Raw genomic sequence first — 15,303 nt, forward strand, 5'->3', positions numbered from 1 at the left:
ATATATATATATATATGCCCCCCCACACACATTGAAATACACAACAGAGGGACTCTAACACTGGGTAGGTCTTAGTGACTTTTCCATCATTAATTCCAGGCTATAGTGACATCTGGTGAAGGACTGTGACTTCAACTCATGTCATTGTCCACCAAGGGATCATTGCTAGAAACAGCAGCTGTGACAAAATTAGCATCTTTAGGCTCAGTAACGTTATCAGGTGCTCCAAGTATAAATAGCCACAGTGGTCCATCTCCTTACTGTTTCTCCAATAGCCCACAGGGCATCAGGAATACCCTCTGAAGACACACTGTCTCTGTTCACAGTGTTGTCCTCTTCTCCTGTCCCAGCTCCAGGTGCTGGGAACAGTGCCACCTGCTCTCTCTGGTTCCTGCTTCATAGCCCACCAGTCACTGTGACACCACTCTGCCAGCTCTCTCCCATCAAATATTTCTTTCTGCTCTTACTCGCCGTCTCTGTCAGCCAGAGTGAGTGCAGTTGCTTGAATTTGTGAATACGAAACTCCTAGAGTTACAGAGCCCAGATCTCTGTAAGTTAGAGACCTTCCAGCCTTCAAATCCAGATTCTGCTTCAGTGTACCTGTGTGTAGGGGTTCAGGGATCTATAATATTAATCATGAGAAGTGTTTCAAAGTCAACCAGGCAAAATGAGAGCCACACCCACCCACCTTCTCATAGCCCCTTAGCACACCGAGGAAATTTATTTAAAGGTAACCCATAATTTCTCAATCTTAGTTGGTGGGAGTCTTTTTCCCAGGCAATGACCAAGGCCATGTCCCTGAAATAACATACCATAATATACATTTTAGAAAATCAGTGACTGCTAGATTAATTTCTAGCTCCAAGATTAAAAGCTTATGATCCGACTTATCACTCAGATCTCTGCTGGTCAGGTGGTTCACTGCCCATGCAGCAGGAGTCTGGGCAAGTTGCTGAGTTTTGGGGTCTTCCTCATTGTACTGGTGGGTTTGGGGTGTCAACTTGACACTAGCTGGAGTTATCACAGAGAAAGGAGCCTCCCTTGAGGAAATGAGATCCAGCTGTAAGGCATTTTCTCAATTAATGATCAAAGGCTGAAGGCTGAGCCCATTGTGGGTGGTGCCATCCTTGGGTTGGTAGTCCTGGGTTCTATAAGAAAGCAAGCTGAGCAAGCCAGGGGAAGCAAGCCAGTAAGGAACATCCCTCCATGGCCTCTGTATCAGCTCCTGCTTCCTGACTTGCCTGAGTTCCAGTCCTGACTTCCTCTGGTGATGAACAGCAATGTGGAAGTGTAAGCTGAATAAACCCTTTCCTCCCCAACTTGCTTCTTGGTCATGATGTTTGTGCAGGAATAGAAACCCTGACTAAGACACTCTTGTAGGTTCTGCTCTCCCGACCCCCATACTCCCCTGCCCAAGAGCTGATTTATTTTCATGTGTACCTTTTAATTTCTTCCACAATAAAAGTAGCTATGATGAAAATATGCACATGCTCAGGGTGTAAGTAGGCCTACTCTTCTTTGTTGCAATCCTACTAAAGAACACTATTTAAATAACTACATACAGTGTAATACAATAATCCCATTGAAGAACAATACTTAAATTTCTCTCCTTTCCTCGAGTTGTCAGGTTCTTGATGTCAACGGACCTATTGAATCCCACCTTTCAACGCCAAGCTAAGAAGGTTTGTTCAAAGCCTATAAATGTAACTTTTTCTAAAAGCCTGATTTTCATATTTCCCTCCCCAGCTTCTCCAGTTTCAGCTTCCCGCCTCCAGAGCCTGAGACTACTGAATGCCTTCCTTTCTCTAGCTGGCCTTTTGTTCCATTTTTTCCCCCGAGCTACAGTTTTCCTTTCCTCCCTGGTGTGTTGAGGTGCTCAAGAAGTGGAAAGTGTGGAGAGGTGTTCTTTCTTCCCACAGGACTCCCTGTGGGTGGGAATTCTAAGGGAGTCCTTGAATAAAACAACAGGAGATGCAGGATTCAGAAGCAAACATATATGCAGGACCTCCTGGTCCTTGAAATCCAACCCTGAGATGTAGGGAGTTTTTAAAGCTTCAGAAATGAGTAAGAGATGTCATTTCAGGGCCACCACATTGCATATTGTTGGGGCAATGCAGGGCATATTGTTGGATGCAAGCGAACAGGATTTCTGAAAGAATTGTGACTTGATTTTTCTCACCCCAATGAAGTAATGTAAACATGGTTTTTGGTAAGCATACCTTATTTTTAAAAATTAGTGCTGGTCAAGGTCAAATAAAAGTGAAAACATTAGTATTGAAGGGCATAGGTTTGGATTTTAGGGTCACCATTTCCTGGTAGGTCACAGGACCCCAAAAATGACCTGTGGCCTCTCTTCCACTGTAGAATGAAATGATGGTAGGATTATTTACAAGTAAGAGACATGGTGAAAATGGACGGAGCTCATGCCCTTTCTGTGCTGAGAGAGAAGCCAGACATAGCGAAAGGCCACAGTTCAGGGAAGTCAGGAGATCAGCTCTGTTCACTTCTTTTACTTAGCATAGATCTCAGAGATCATTATTAGTCATAATCTAGATTTCACTGGAAAAACTCATAAAATGTAAAACTGTTGACACAAGACGAACTTGACTCCTGGCAGATGTACCACTGTTGAAAGGAACCCTCATTCAACGTGACATAGTGTAGAACAACTATTAGGTGTTAGGAAGAACGTGTGTCCAGAAATGACTCAATTCAAGCTGGGCTATAGAAGGATTTCTGACTATCCCATAAAAGCTAGCATTCCTCAGGAATTTGTGAAACAGGTTTCCTTCTGCCCCCAAAGAGTCATTTCCCTTTGCTTCTGGCAAAAAGGGACATGCAGCTCTCCACTGACATGTACCTGCAGCAGAGATGAGCATATCAAAGTCCAGCAAGCTTTCAGGATCCCCTAGTCCCTATTCACAAGTACTAGTTATACATTTCAAAGCCCAGCACTAGCCTCCTGGCCCTCCTCTTCTCAGAAGTCACTCTCTTGACAGGCAAGGTTTTCACCCCTATCCTTAGGACTTTTACAATTTTCATTTCTTGCTACCTCCACTGTTCTTTCCCACAACTCTCCCTTGGCCATGTCTAGTCCTCTTTTTTTTTTTTCTTTTTTCCTATCTCTTCTCTGGACTCTTGCAGATGCCTCTAGACATTTTCTCTCTCTGGTCCACGATAAAAACCTTCCCCAGTCATGACCCAACTCTTTTGGTGGTTTCTTCTATGTACATACAATAACAGGGCACCCAAACCAAGAATGATGTGACAAAGATGGGCCAGGCAGGAGGCAGTATTTATGCCCAGATGTGGAGGAGGGTCAGAGGGACAAGATGCCAGTGAGAAAGAGGTCCTGGGTGGATGGCAGTTGATGTAGGGATGCTACTTGGATAGTAAGCATTCTTGTGACAGAATCTTAGATCCCTCCTGCTTCCCACATGGTATCTATACTACCCTTCTATCAAAAGAGTGCAGCTTGCTCCTGGTGGAGTATAGGGAAGATGCCTGAAAGAACAGAAACAAGTTCTGGTTTTGTCTTTGTGGTGGTTTGAATAGGTGGCTCCCATAGACTCACTTGTTTGAATGCTTGCCCTATAGAGAGTGGTATTAAGATTTATTTATTTATTATATGTAAGTATACTGTAGCTGTCCTCAGAAACTACAGAAGAGGGCGTCAGATCTCATTATGGATGGTTGTGAGCCACCATGTGGTTGCTGGGATTTGAACTCAGGACCTTCAGAAGAGCAGTTGGTGCTCTTAACTGCTGAGCCATCTCGCCAGCCCAAGAGTGGTATTATTAGGAGGTGTAGCCTTGTTGGAGTCAGTGTGGCCCTGTTTTTGGAAGTGTGTTACTGTAGAAGTGAGCTCTGAGGTCTCAGATGCTCAAGCTAGGCCCAGGGATGTAGTCCCCTGCTACCTTTGGATCAAGATGTAGATCTCTCAGCTCCTTCAGATTTCTGATGATCATTATTAGCAATGATCCTACAGACTGCCATGCTTCTCGCCACGACGATGATGGACTGAGCCTCTGAACCTGGAAGCCAGCCCCGATGAAATGTTTTCCTTTCTAAGAGGTGCCTTGGTCATGGTGTCTCTTGGCAGAAATAAAATCCTAAGGAAGACAGTCTTTAGGACATTTGTTCAGCAGCCGCAACATAAAACATTGTGACTTTGAGTTAATGTGAGTGCTTCTGATCAATAACAATGCAATGGAAGAGGCAGACCTGGCTGATGTGACTGCTAATCTAAGACTGTCAACGTCGACCCTAAACAGGTTACAGTGTGTTTTATTATTTTGAAGGAAGGAAGGGTGGGAACAGGATCCATTTGTTTTATTTTTATTTTTTCTGAGATCACCAATCCATAACTGTAGTTCCCGGGGATTCAATGTCCCTGGTCTTAGGGCACCTACACTCCTTTGGATGCCTACACATACACACACACACACACATGTGTATATACACATGTGTACACACACACACACACACACGTACACACACATGCATGTACACACTCATACACATGTAAATGTACACTTTCACAATTAAAAATAAAATCTTTAAAAATTATTCATAAGCATAGTGTCTGGCCTGTAAATGGAAGGATGCATTTAGGAAAGGAACCCCTTCTCCTGTCTTGGCCCACATCTCTGATCTACAAGGAGTTTGACTTGTTATTAAATTTACAACCAGCAGAAGAACACATATTTCCACAAGAAAGCCCATATGGGGAACATCATATGGCTTAAATATTTCCCGCCAACACAACACATCCTCCTGCTTTAGCCTCCCCAGGACACTCTTAATTCTGTAGACGGCACTTAATATTCTGAATAGATAAAATAAAATAAGCAATGTCTTCTTTGATGATGGCTTCCTCTCCAGAGGGTTGTGGCGTGTTCTTTTTTTAGAGGTCCAATCTATAGCTGGAGTGTGAGAGGTTGTCATATCAATAATAGTTACTTTAACTTTCTTTTAAAATTGAAACCAGGAAAGCCACGTTGGCTGTGGTGTGGTTGAGGTAGGAAAACACCTCTTGTCTCAGAAGAGAGTGAACTTCTGCCAGCCTTGCAGCCATGTTTATAAAGTGCCTTGAGATCACTAAGACCTCGCAAGCAAACTGCTATTCTGCTGTGCACCCAGCTTGTTTAAGTTTAACCTTCTTTGAGTAAGCAATGTAATAAGCTTACTATGCTTTGGATTTCCCACATAATCAGCTTTTACAGCCTAATCTAAATGCATATTAATCTTCAGTTGAGGACTCTTTTACAGCCCGATCCAGAATAATATGTGTGTGTGTGTGTGTGTGTGTGTGCTGTAATCATTTGCTGAAAGCAGCCAACAGGTTGAAAACAACCTTAAACAAAACCAATATCCACCATAAATGTTGGAAGTATTTATATCAGCCCATGGACATAGGCTGATAGCATCTGTTTGTGGTTTGAGTGCTATTTTAGGTCAGTAAAGTTAACTTCTTCCTTTGTAAAGCTCTGTTAAAGGTTTCTGTTAAAAACTCTCATTCACCGGGCAGTGGTGGTGCACTCCTTTAATCTCAGCACTTGGGAGGCAGAGACAGGTGGATTTCTGAATTCGAGGCCAGCCTGATCTACAGAGTTTGTTCCAGGACAGTCAGGGCTACACAGAGAAACCCTGTCTCAAAAACAAACAAACAAGCAAACAAACAAAAAAACCCCAAAACAACCACAACAAAAGAAGAATCTTTCTCATTCTTTTCCCATAAGTTTTCTTTGGTGCTCAATGAATACAGAACAAAGCCCTTTGCTAGGGACCGGCAATACAGATAGACACAACAGATAGACAGACAGACACACATGCACACACATACACAAACACATAGAGAGATAGAGATAGATGGATGGATGGATGGATGGATAGATAGATAGATAGATAGATAGATAGATAGATAGATAGATAGAGACAATGTGATACACAAGCACAGCAGACAAGCAGCAGGGACAGATCAGACACAGGACAGACAACCTATAGAGTAGCCATAGTAAGAGGGATGATCCAAGAAAAGAAATGGAGAATTCAAATTTGGGCTTGCTCTCAATCATACTATTCTAAGCGGATGCTCTGTCTTATTCCTTAATGTGACATCAACACACTTGTTAAGTTTTCTTTTAGATTTATACCAACACTTCAGTGCTGACATCCCATTTGTATATTCTCTGTTTCTTCTATACCTGAGCATGCTTGCCTGGGTCACCATAAACTAGGAGAACTAGATGGAGAGAGGGAGCAGGAAAGGCAGAAGTCTAAGAAGGCGAAGGAAAGAATGGAATCTGAGAGTTTAGCTGTTACATTATACACAGCAGTCAGTACTTATACCACCTCCCATCTCCAGTTATCTGGCATGGATAGCCATCTTTCTCCATGGGTCAGAGAATTACTGGCACCTTGGTGCTGTCTCCCCTTAGTGCCCCTTACCCACAAAGCCCAGCTAGGATGGGCATGTGTGGGGTCTGTAGTATAATTGGTAAAAGGTGCCCAAAGCACCCAGTTATTAGGGGTTCCTCATTCCCATAGACACAAGGAAATACAACAGTTTTTATAATCCTCTCTAAGATCTAGATTATAAAATAATCTAAGTTTATTTTCAAGACATTTGACATTAATTAACAGTAAAGAGTATGATAACATTTCCATCTTAAGACCGTCTACTGGAATATGCCACATGATTTCTACCCTAAATCACACTGTTCTGTGTTGAGCTGGCATGGTTTCCTGTCTCACTGATGGTGCAGGAGCATCCCTAGTACTCGAGTTTAGGTACTAAAACACATATGGAATTTGTTCTGAAGATGCTCACAGTGGCATCTGAGTTCCTAAACTTTAACCCAACGGCCGTCACGTTATCTGATAAAATGATTCTCCCGAGGAAAAGTTCATCTTTCCATTAAACCAAGTCAAGCCTCTTGAAACCAGGCAGCTAAATGTAAGAAACACTTCATTGGGGAATGTGCCTCAAAGGTAGAAAGCATGCTGAACTCAGTCCTTGGCATCTTAAATTAAAAAAAAAAAAAAAAAAAAAAAAAAGCTGTATCCTAGCGCTCTCTGGAGGCAGACATTTTGATGGCCATAGATGTTGAGTTTGGATATGGTGGGTCGATTACCTGTCCAAGTGATCGCCAGTCTAAGCCTGCACTGCCAATGTACACGTGCTGTTTGTCCACAATCCAGAAGGACGATTGCAGCCGGCCCTTATTGTAGGCGGTCATGTTCATGTAGGTCACCTCAGCACCTAGGAGGTCAAGCAAACACCAGTCAGCTTCCACTCCCAGACCCTGCATCCATTAGCAATCAGGCATCCACGAGCACTAATAACCAGGGGTGCAGTAAGCACAGTGGAGACCTGGGGGAAGCCAGGTACTTGCACCAGGTTCTCATAATGTTACATTATTCCCCATGCTAAAAGAAGTAAAAGGACTTGCCATGTTTATGTAGAGGAGGCTCTGTCCATTGTGACAAGAACATGGCTTCACAAGTCACCCTGATCAGCAAGAAAACCTCATTACTACTTGTACTGGCTGTTTTGTGTGTCAACTTGACACAGGCTGGAGTTATCACAGAGAAGGGAGCTTCAGTTGGGAAAGTGCCTCCATGAGATCCAGCTGTGGGGCATTTTCTCAATTAGTGATCAAGGAGGTAGGACCCTTTGTGGGTAGGGCTACTCCTAGGTTGGAAGTCTCGGGTTCTATAGGAGAGCAGGCTGAGCAAGCCAGTAAGGACCATCCCTCTATGGCCTCTGCATCAGCTCCTGCTTCCTAACCTGCTTGAGTTCCAGTCCTGACTTCCTTGGTGATGAACAGCAATGTGGAAGTATAAGTTGAATAAACCCTTTTTTCCCCAACTTGCTTCTTGGTCATGATGTTGTGCAGGAATAGAAACCCTGACTAAGACACTACTGGTTATCTGGATGGTGAGGTCGGTACAGTACACACCCCTTATGATTTTGGAATAATGGCAATAAAATTGGCAATTTTTAAAAGAATGTTTCATTGGTCATTAAGTTTGTCCCAATAGGAGACCAACTGGCTCATGTCTTCCATACCTTATTTCATTATTTTGCCCTTTCCATTGCCTTTACTTCTTCCATATTCACTATGTAATTTGGATTTCATCTCTTCTCGCCCTTTATTTAATGCTTCCTAATTCAAGACATGATTATCCAGGTCTTAATGAGGTGGAACCCAGAGCAGTTAACTGTCATGAAAATCAAAAACCCCCTCACAGTTGAATGTGACTAGTTGGTTGAGTCAGATGGTGGTATAACCCATTGTCACGTCTTGAAGCGTTGCCATCCCAAATGCATTTACGGCATTGATTCATTCTGACGCAAGGCCATTGTAAGTGTATTAAAAGTCAATTCTTTCAAAAGAGCAGGCTTACATGTATGTAGTTAACGAACCATGCTAGCCTCTAGGTATTCAGAAGTCATGAAGAGAACACATCCTACTGACACAATTCCTTGTGAGGATCATGATGGCCAGGGATATATAACATTGTGTAAACAAGGACACTGCTGGGATATTTGAAAGGAGAGAGGATTGGGAGAATGTACCTCAGTGGTAGAAAGCATGCTGGACTTAGTCCTTGGCATCCCAAATTTAAAAAAATGCCGTGTCTGAGCGCTGTCTGGAGGCAGACATTTTGATGGCCACAAGGTGCTGATTTACACATGAGCCCGGCCTCTCACAGGGAAAACACAAGCTATGCTTCCTGGCTCCGTGAGGCAAGGATGAAGAGAGAAGCCATAGCGAAGGCTCTGTGGGTACAGGGACACCCAAACAGATTTTCTCTGAGAGCGGACCAGCTTTGCTCTTTCTTTCCCTTTTCATTCCGGAAGCGATGCCCATGTGGTCCTTAGCTTTTAGCCATCCTGGCAGAGTAAGACCAAGCTGATGAAAAGTGGTGATTTCCAGAGGAGGAGCCACCAGGCAGGGCAGAATTTCAATATCAGGAAGTCATAATCCATGACAACTGTGGAGGGACCTGAGTCTGCATGGAGTGGACACAGATAGCAATGGTTTTTGTCTTTGGAAATGGCATAGGGCCTCCATGCTAGAGTGCTACAGGGCCTTAAAACAACTGAGTGTCCCACTTCTGGCAGTTAGCAGTCCAAATTAGGGCTGGGCATGAGTGTACTGGTGGAACACTTGCCTGACATGCAAGAAGTCCTGGATTGTTTGGTTCTCAGCATTGCCAAACCAGACCGGACCAGAATAGATCAGACTAGATCAGAACAGACTAAACCAAACCAACTCAAGCCAGCTGCGAGATGTCCAAACTCAAGGCATTGAGGAAGACCACACTTCCTCTGACTCCTGTGAGAATCTTTCTTATCTTGGCCTGGCTTCTGGGCACTCTTGGCTTTAGGCTGCAGCTGCTTTTCCTTTCACTTGTTACCTTCTTCCTTGGCTTATTTTCTTATCAGGACACCAGTCACGCTCCATGAAGGACCAGCCCTTCCACAGACACCTCATTTTAACTACTTATATCTGCAACAGTACTATCCTCATGGAAGGTGACATTCTGTGGCACAGAGGGAAAAGTCTTCAGTGTGTCTTTTAGGGGATGTAATTCAACTTTAACTGGCCGTAAATTTTTCGACAGCAATAAAATGACCCGCACTGAAGAAAGGACATTCCCTTCCTCTGCAAGAGAACAAAGGCACCTTTGGGTCCTGGCCCAGATTCTATCTGTACCACCTACCTCCAGCCAAATCCTTCTTATCCTGCTTAGAAACAAATTTAAACTCTGAGATATGGTCTGTCCCTCATCCAGCGTTTAAATCTTGGCTGAGGACCAGTTGCTATCTTCTGTATACTCTTTATCAGGTTCTAAGTTTCCCATCTGTTCTTCCTAGGTCAGCTGAAGCCTCGGCTCACTAAACCACTGGAGCCAAAACGTCTAATCCGCAAGGTCTGTGGAAACTCTCCTCGTTGACTTCACCTCAAACCGCTTACGTGTTGGGACATAGCGCTACTTGCAGCAAGTTCACTTGCAATTTAGCCTAAGGAGTTTGCACTTGGAGCGCATGGACCCTGGCTGAACCTCTGGCCACAGCCTCTGTAGATACTTAGAGACACCTAAAAGCATTAGGTTACAAAGAAAATGACTTTTCTTTGGCCAATGTTTACTGAACAGTCTATATCACACTTCTGCTCTGGATAAAAGTCAAGGTATAAACTGACTGTACAATTAAGGCTGGCTAAAGTGCTCTCAGATCAGCCAGGCTGCCTCAGGAGAGCACTCTAAACTGGACAGTTATAAACACTGAGTTTTCTTTTTTATAGTGCCAGGGGCTGAGGGGCTCAAGATCCAGCCATCAATTGATTCATTATTGGCCAAGGGTCTGCTTTCTCTTTCATAGATGCCCTTACTTTGTCTTCTCATAGTGGAAGGGGCAGAGGGCTGCTCTCAGGTCTCTGTCTCTGTCTGACAAGGCCCCACTATGTAGCCAACACTGGCTACCTAGTGCCTCACAACCCTCCTGCCTCAGATTTCTGAGCACAGAGACTAGAGGAATGTATAACCTCATCTAGGGTCACTAATCTCAGTTTAAAAGGCTTCATGTTCATGATCCAATAACTTCCTAAAAATGCTGTCTTCTAAAACCATTATCTTAAGTGTCAGAATTTCAACAAAGAAACTTTTCACAGACCAGAGCACTGCACTGGTCTTTACAATAACCAGGACATGGTTCATTCTGAGAGAAATAAGAGTTCTCATCTCCCTAGTAGGGAAAACCATGAGAAGGCCAAGACCAAGAAAGACAGTGACTGATTCATACTTCTGTCCACTCATACAAAATTGGGGATCAAGCAATGCATAATAATATTCTTTGTCTTTTGTTAAACATCTCTGGTGGACATGTTGCATGTCTGGAGACACTTCCTAGATTGCAAGTCTCAAGGGAATATTATTAGCATTCTGTAAATAGATTGCTAAATATTCCACAAAACGTAGACTAAGCCTCAGAACAAGAGTCATTCAGTCCTCAGTGTCAAACAATCCCTAGGATGAGAAATTCTGTATTACAGCTGTGTGTGTGTGTGTGTGTGTGTGTGTGTGTGTGTGTGTGTGTGGAGACCCTGTATCCCTGCTGTTTCTATAATCATATTCAAAATTCTCTGTCTACCATTCTCTTGTTCCTAAGTATGTATTTTCTCATATTTGAAGTGTAAACTTAAGGGATCTTTGGAAAGTCAGTTGTGTTGGATGGTGTTTTGCTGAGGCAAACACGTGAAGGAGCATTTCATTAAGGTAGACACAGGTGAAAGACTAAGGCAGACTCGTGAAGGAATGTTTCACTGAAGCAGACACAGGAGAAAGGATATTCTGGTAAAGCAAGCTCATGGAAGGGCACACGATGAAGGATTCTTTGCTAAGGACATGCTTGTATTGGTCCACCTTACATTTTGTAGTTGAGCCACATTTGTTGGGATGCCGTAGAGAGAAAGGAACCCAAAACTTCTGGTGGTGTGCCACAGCTTCCTGCCATTTCCACAGACTCGGCATGATTGGCAGAGTGATGTCAGCTGAGATAGAAGCCCATGCTGAGGTAATACCCATGGAGGACATGAGGTATTTGGAGCCCAATATAAAGTGGGCTTCATGAACAGTGATGGCGAGGGAGTTAGGCTGGCTTGTAGAGCTTGCTGTGCAATGCTTGTTGGTCTTGCGTCTTTGCTGATCTTCACTTCCCTGAGAGGCACAGCCGAGAGCTTTTCCTGGCGCTCCTCCTTGCTCCCTCCTGCTGGCTTGTTTTGAGGCTGAGGCCTGGCTGTCTCTGCTGGGCAGTGCCACTACGGCTGATTCATGTTGGCTATCCAGACTCTACCAAACTGGACTGCTGGTGTGTTTGTGAGTGGATGGTGCTGCCTGCCACTACTAACCTGTGAACTGAACTGCCAGTTTCCAGACAACTCAAAAAACCCTTTCTAAACAGGTCTACTTCCCTCATATCATTTCTTTGCCACTACCTCTGGTGGGTAGTGTAAAAGGGAGGTTAAAGTGTTTAAGAACTGCCATTAAACATAGGCTTTGAAACAATTTATGTTACACATATATATGGGTCCCAAATAGCAATACAAAAATATGTCTGCAACTAGCTTTTGGACCAGTTACTAATGAGCCTCACACACGTATCAGTGGGAGTCACATCAGTCATTATAGATTTCTGGAAAGGCTTTCAGATGTTTCCTGAGTGTCGAGTCTGTGGCAGAATCTATCTTATTAATCCATCTTCTCCTCGGAAAAGGATCACAGTCAGCCTGCTCTTATAAGCTTCATTTGTATTACCCAGTACGGTTCAATCAATTTACTTCACAGTGTTTAGAAGTCATTGGCTTGAAGGCTAAAGGGGAGCATTGAAGAGTATAATGAGACATCTCTGCTCTCAAATCATTCAGTAAGGGAGAGGAAACTTTAAAAGTATCAGTTAAAACTCCATGTGTGGAAAGAGTGAATCCTGGGCTAGGGAGATGGCTCAGTGGTTGAAGCACTTGCCCCACAACCCTGACAGTATCCCACACCTGTAATTCCAGTGCTGCCATGGTAAGATGGAAAATAGACAGGGGACTTCCTGGAAGCTGTGGGCAACTCAACTGACATATGCAGAGGCTAACAGGACATTGTGTTTCAAATAAGGTGAAGCATGAACCCCAACATCCATTTATCTTTGACTTCAACACTCATACCATGGTACATATGTCATACACACATATGTATACAAACACACAAATAAATGTACACAATGTGCATGTACACATATATGTATATAAACATCCATACATGTATTATACACTCATACACGTATGTACACATATACATATATACACTCTCACACATGAATGTGCACACATATATGTGCATACACACATGGACACATAGTGAAACTTAAGAGCTCTGTGCAGTTCCAACGTCTATTTAAATATACTGAAACTATGATGAGGAATTTTTTAAGTTGCTCATAAAAGTCTGTCTCTACTTTTCTGGTTTGGACTCATAAAGGAAATTTTTAGGCAATGTCTCCTCCACCTGACATGTTTTTCTGACAATTGGGATATCCTAACTCCTTCATAAAATTATGCTTTGATTATTATTTAATAATCTGTCAATTAGGTCACCTATAGGAATAGTGAATTTTAGAAACTACTGGCTTAAAAGTAAAAATTCTGATTAAAATGAACAATTCACTCTGATCAGAAAATAAAATTTTCTTTATAATACCCCTCAATTATCCTTTTTTTGTTGTTTTTTGAGACAGGGCTTCTTTGTGTAGCCCTGGCTGTCCTGGAATTCACTCTGTAGGCCAGGCTGGCCTTGAACTCAGAAATCTGCCTGCCTCTGCCTCCCAAGTGCTGGGATTGGCATGAGTGCTCCACCACTGCCCAACTCCCTCAATTATTCTTAAGCATAGAAAAAAATTTAAACTCAAAATTGATGAGCAGAAATCTTTACTATAGTGGCTCACCATTAAATAAGATGGTGATATGGCCCAGAAGCAAGAATCCATGCTCGTGATGTACACGAGACACTTTTATGAATCCCCATAGCTACCTTCTCAAGCACTAAACTGGGGAGAGGAGATTAAGGAACACTTCTGATCACCACAAGGCTTTGCTTGCTTTGCAATTTATTATCCAGTAGGGCCAGCCTCTAAAAGCTGCATCCGAAGAGTCTGAGAGTGATTCCTGCTTATATTACAGATGACACTTCAATAGTTTAGAGACTCACCAGGGAGAAGAGTCACACACATGGCTACCATTGGTCAGATTGAATGGAAGACACAAGTATTCATTGGAATATTAAAAAGGTCATTTTTTTTTTAAATAGTAAAGAATAGCCGGGTGGTGGTGGCACTCACCTTTAATCCCAGCACTTGGGAGGCAGAGGCAGGCGGATTTCTGAGTTCGAGGCCAGCCTGGTCTACAGAGTGAGTTCCAGGACAGCAAGGGATACACAGAGAAACCCTGTCTTGAGCCCCGTCCCCCCAAAAAAGAATAATCTAAGAATAAGGCACTTTTAATATCCTCTCAGGCTCCCATGTTTAAGGTTAGCTACTACTCTGTGTTCCTACTAGGAGTTGATGCAACCTCCAAGAAGTGAGGCTTTTCAGAAGGAAATTAGGGCACTGTGATGTGCATTTGAAAGGGATCGTAGGGGTCTTTCCTCTCCTTGCCTGCTGGACACCATGAGATTAGAAGCCACAGACTTGAGAACAAGAGACTAAGACTCTGGATTTAGATCTATGAAGTTGAAAAGCCAAATAAACCTTCCTTTCATCTTGGTTAGGAATCCCAAGTGTTCTTTTGCAGCAACCAAAAACTAACACAGTGAAATGATTAAAAGATATTTTGCTTTTGTTTTTGTTTTTGTTTTTGAGATGGGGGTCTCACTGTGTAGCTCTTGGCTGGCCTGGAACTCATAGAGATTCACTAGCCTTTTGCCTCCTGACTTCTGGGATTAAAGGTGTGTTCATGATTCAAAGTTTTAAAAATTCAAATTGAAGCAATCAGCTATTTGATTGGCAGTGCTGGAAATAAGCAAGCATCCAAATGGTTCTAATAAGGTAATAATTGACAACGCAGGACACAAAGAGATTAAAACTTGTTGAAAAGTCCATGCGTGACAGAGTTATCTGGGTCAGTCCATCCCTCCATGGAAGTCTCCAAGGAAGGGAAAGAAACTTCATCCAAAGCAGGGAATTTATAAAGATGGTGACTGAAGCACAGAATAAGAAATGGCAGAGTTTAACATAGATGGTCCACACAATCAAAATGTCTCCCAGAGGAGCATGTGTGTAAACACATGGTCCCCAGCTGGTGGCCCTGGGTTGGAAGTTGGTAGGACCTTTAAGAGGTGGAGACTTGCTGGAGAAAGTGGAGCACTGGAGACTGGCTTTGAAGTTTTCCAACCTTTCCTACTTCCTGTTGACTTGCTGCTTCACTTCCTGTCTGATGAGATAACGTGACAAGATGGCTGCCTGTTCCCTGCCATGGCGGTAGAATGTGCCCCTGGAACTATCAAACCAAATGCATCTCTACTTCTTTAAATTGCTTGGTGGCAGGGTTTTAGTCAAAGTAACCAGAAAAGTCACTATTGCTATGTCTGTAATCCAGTCCTGGTAGTTCTAGAGAGAGCTAGAGTGGAAGAAACTACAAAATAAAGCAAAATCTCTAATAATTGAAAATAAAAAGTTTAAAAGCCCTTTAATGACAGATAAGAAAATAGAATAGATCCCACCCATCAGGAGCTGCCAATGAAGATCCCAAA

At 43.1% G+C, this 15,303-nt stretch overlaps 1 protein-coding gene across 6 annotated transcripts in view; it reads right to left on the bottom strand.

The window, feature by feature from the left end:
* The window catches only part of Pld5 (phospholipase D family member 5), a 343,011-nt gene that overhangs the window by 69,445 nt on the left and 258,263 nt on the right, over nt 1-15,303 (bottom strand). For all 6 annotated transcript variants that reach the window (XM_031390574.1, XM_031390566.1, XM_031390584.1 and 3 more), the window contains one exon: nt 7,137-7,264. In XM_031390574.1, coding sequence (XP_031246434.1) covers nt 7,137-7,264 — 128 coding nt within the window. The remainder of the gene's footprint in view (nt 1-7,136; nt 7,265-15,303) is intronic.

The sequence above is a fragment of the Mastomys coucha genome, unplaced genomic scaffold, assembly GCF_008632895.1.
Source record: "Mastomys coucha isolate ucsf_1 unplaced genomic scaffold, UCSF_Mcou_1 pScaffold1, whole genome shotgun sequence".
NCBI lineage: Eukaryota > Metazoa > Chordata > Mammalia > Rodentia > Muridae > Mastomys > Mastomys coucha.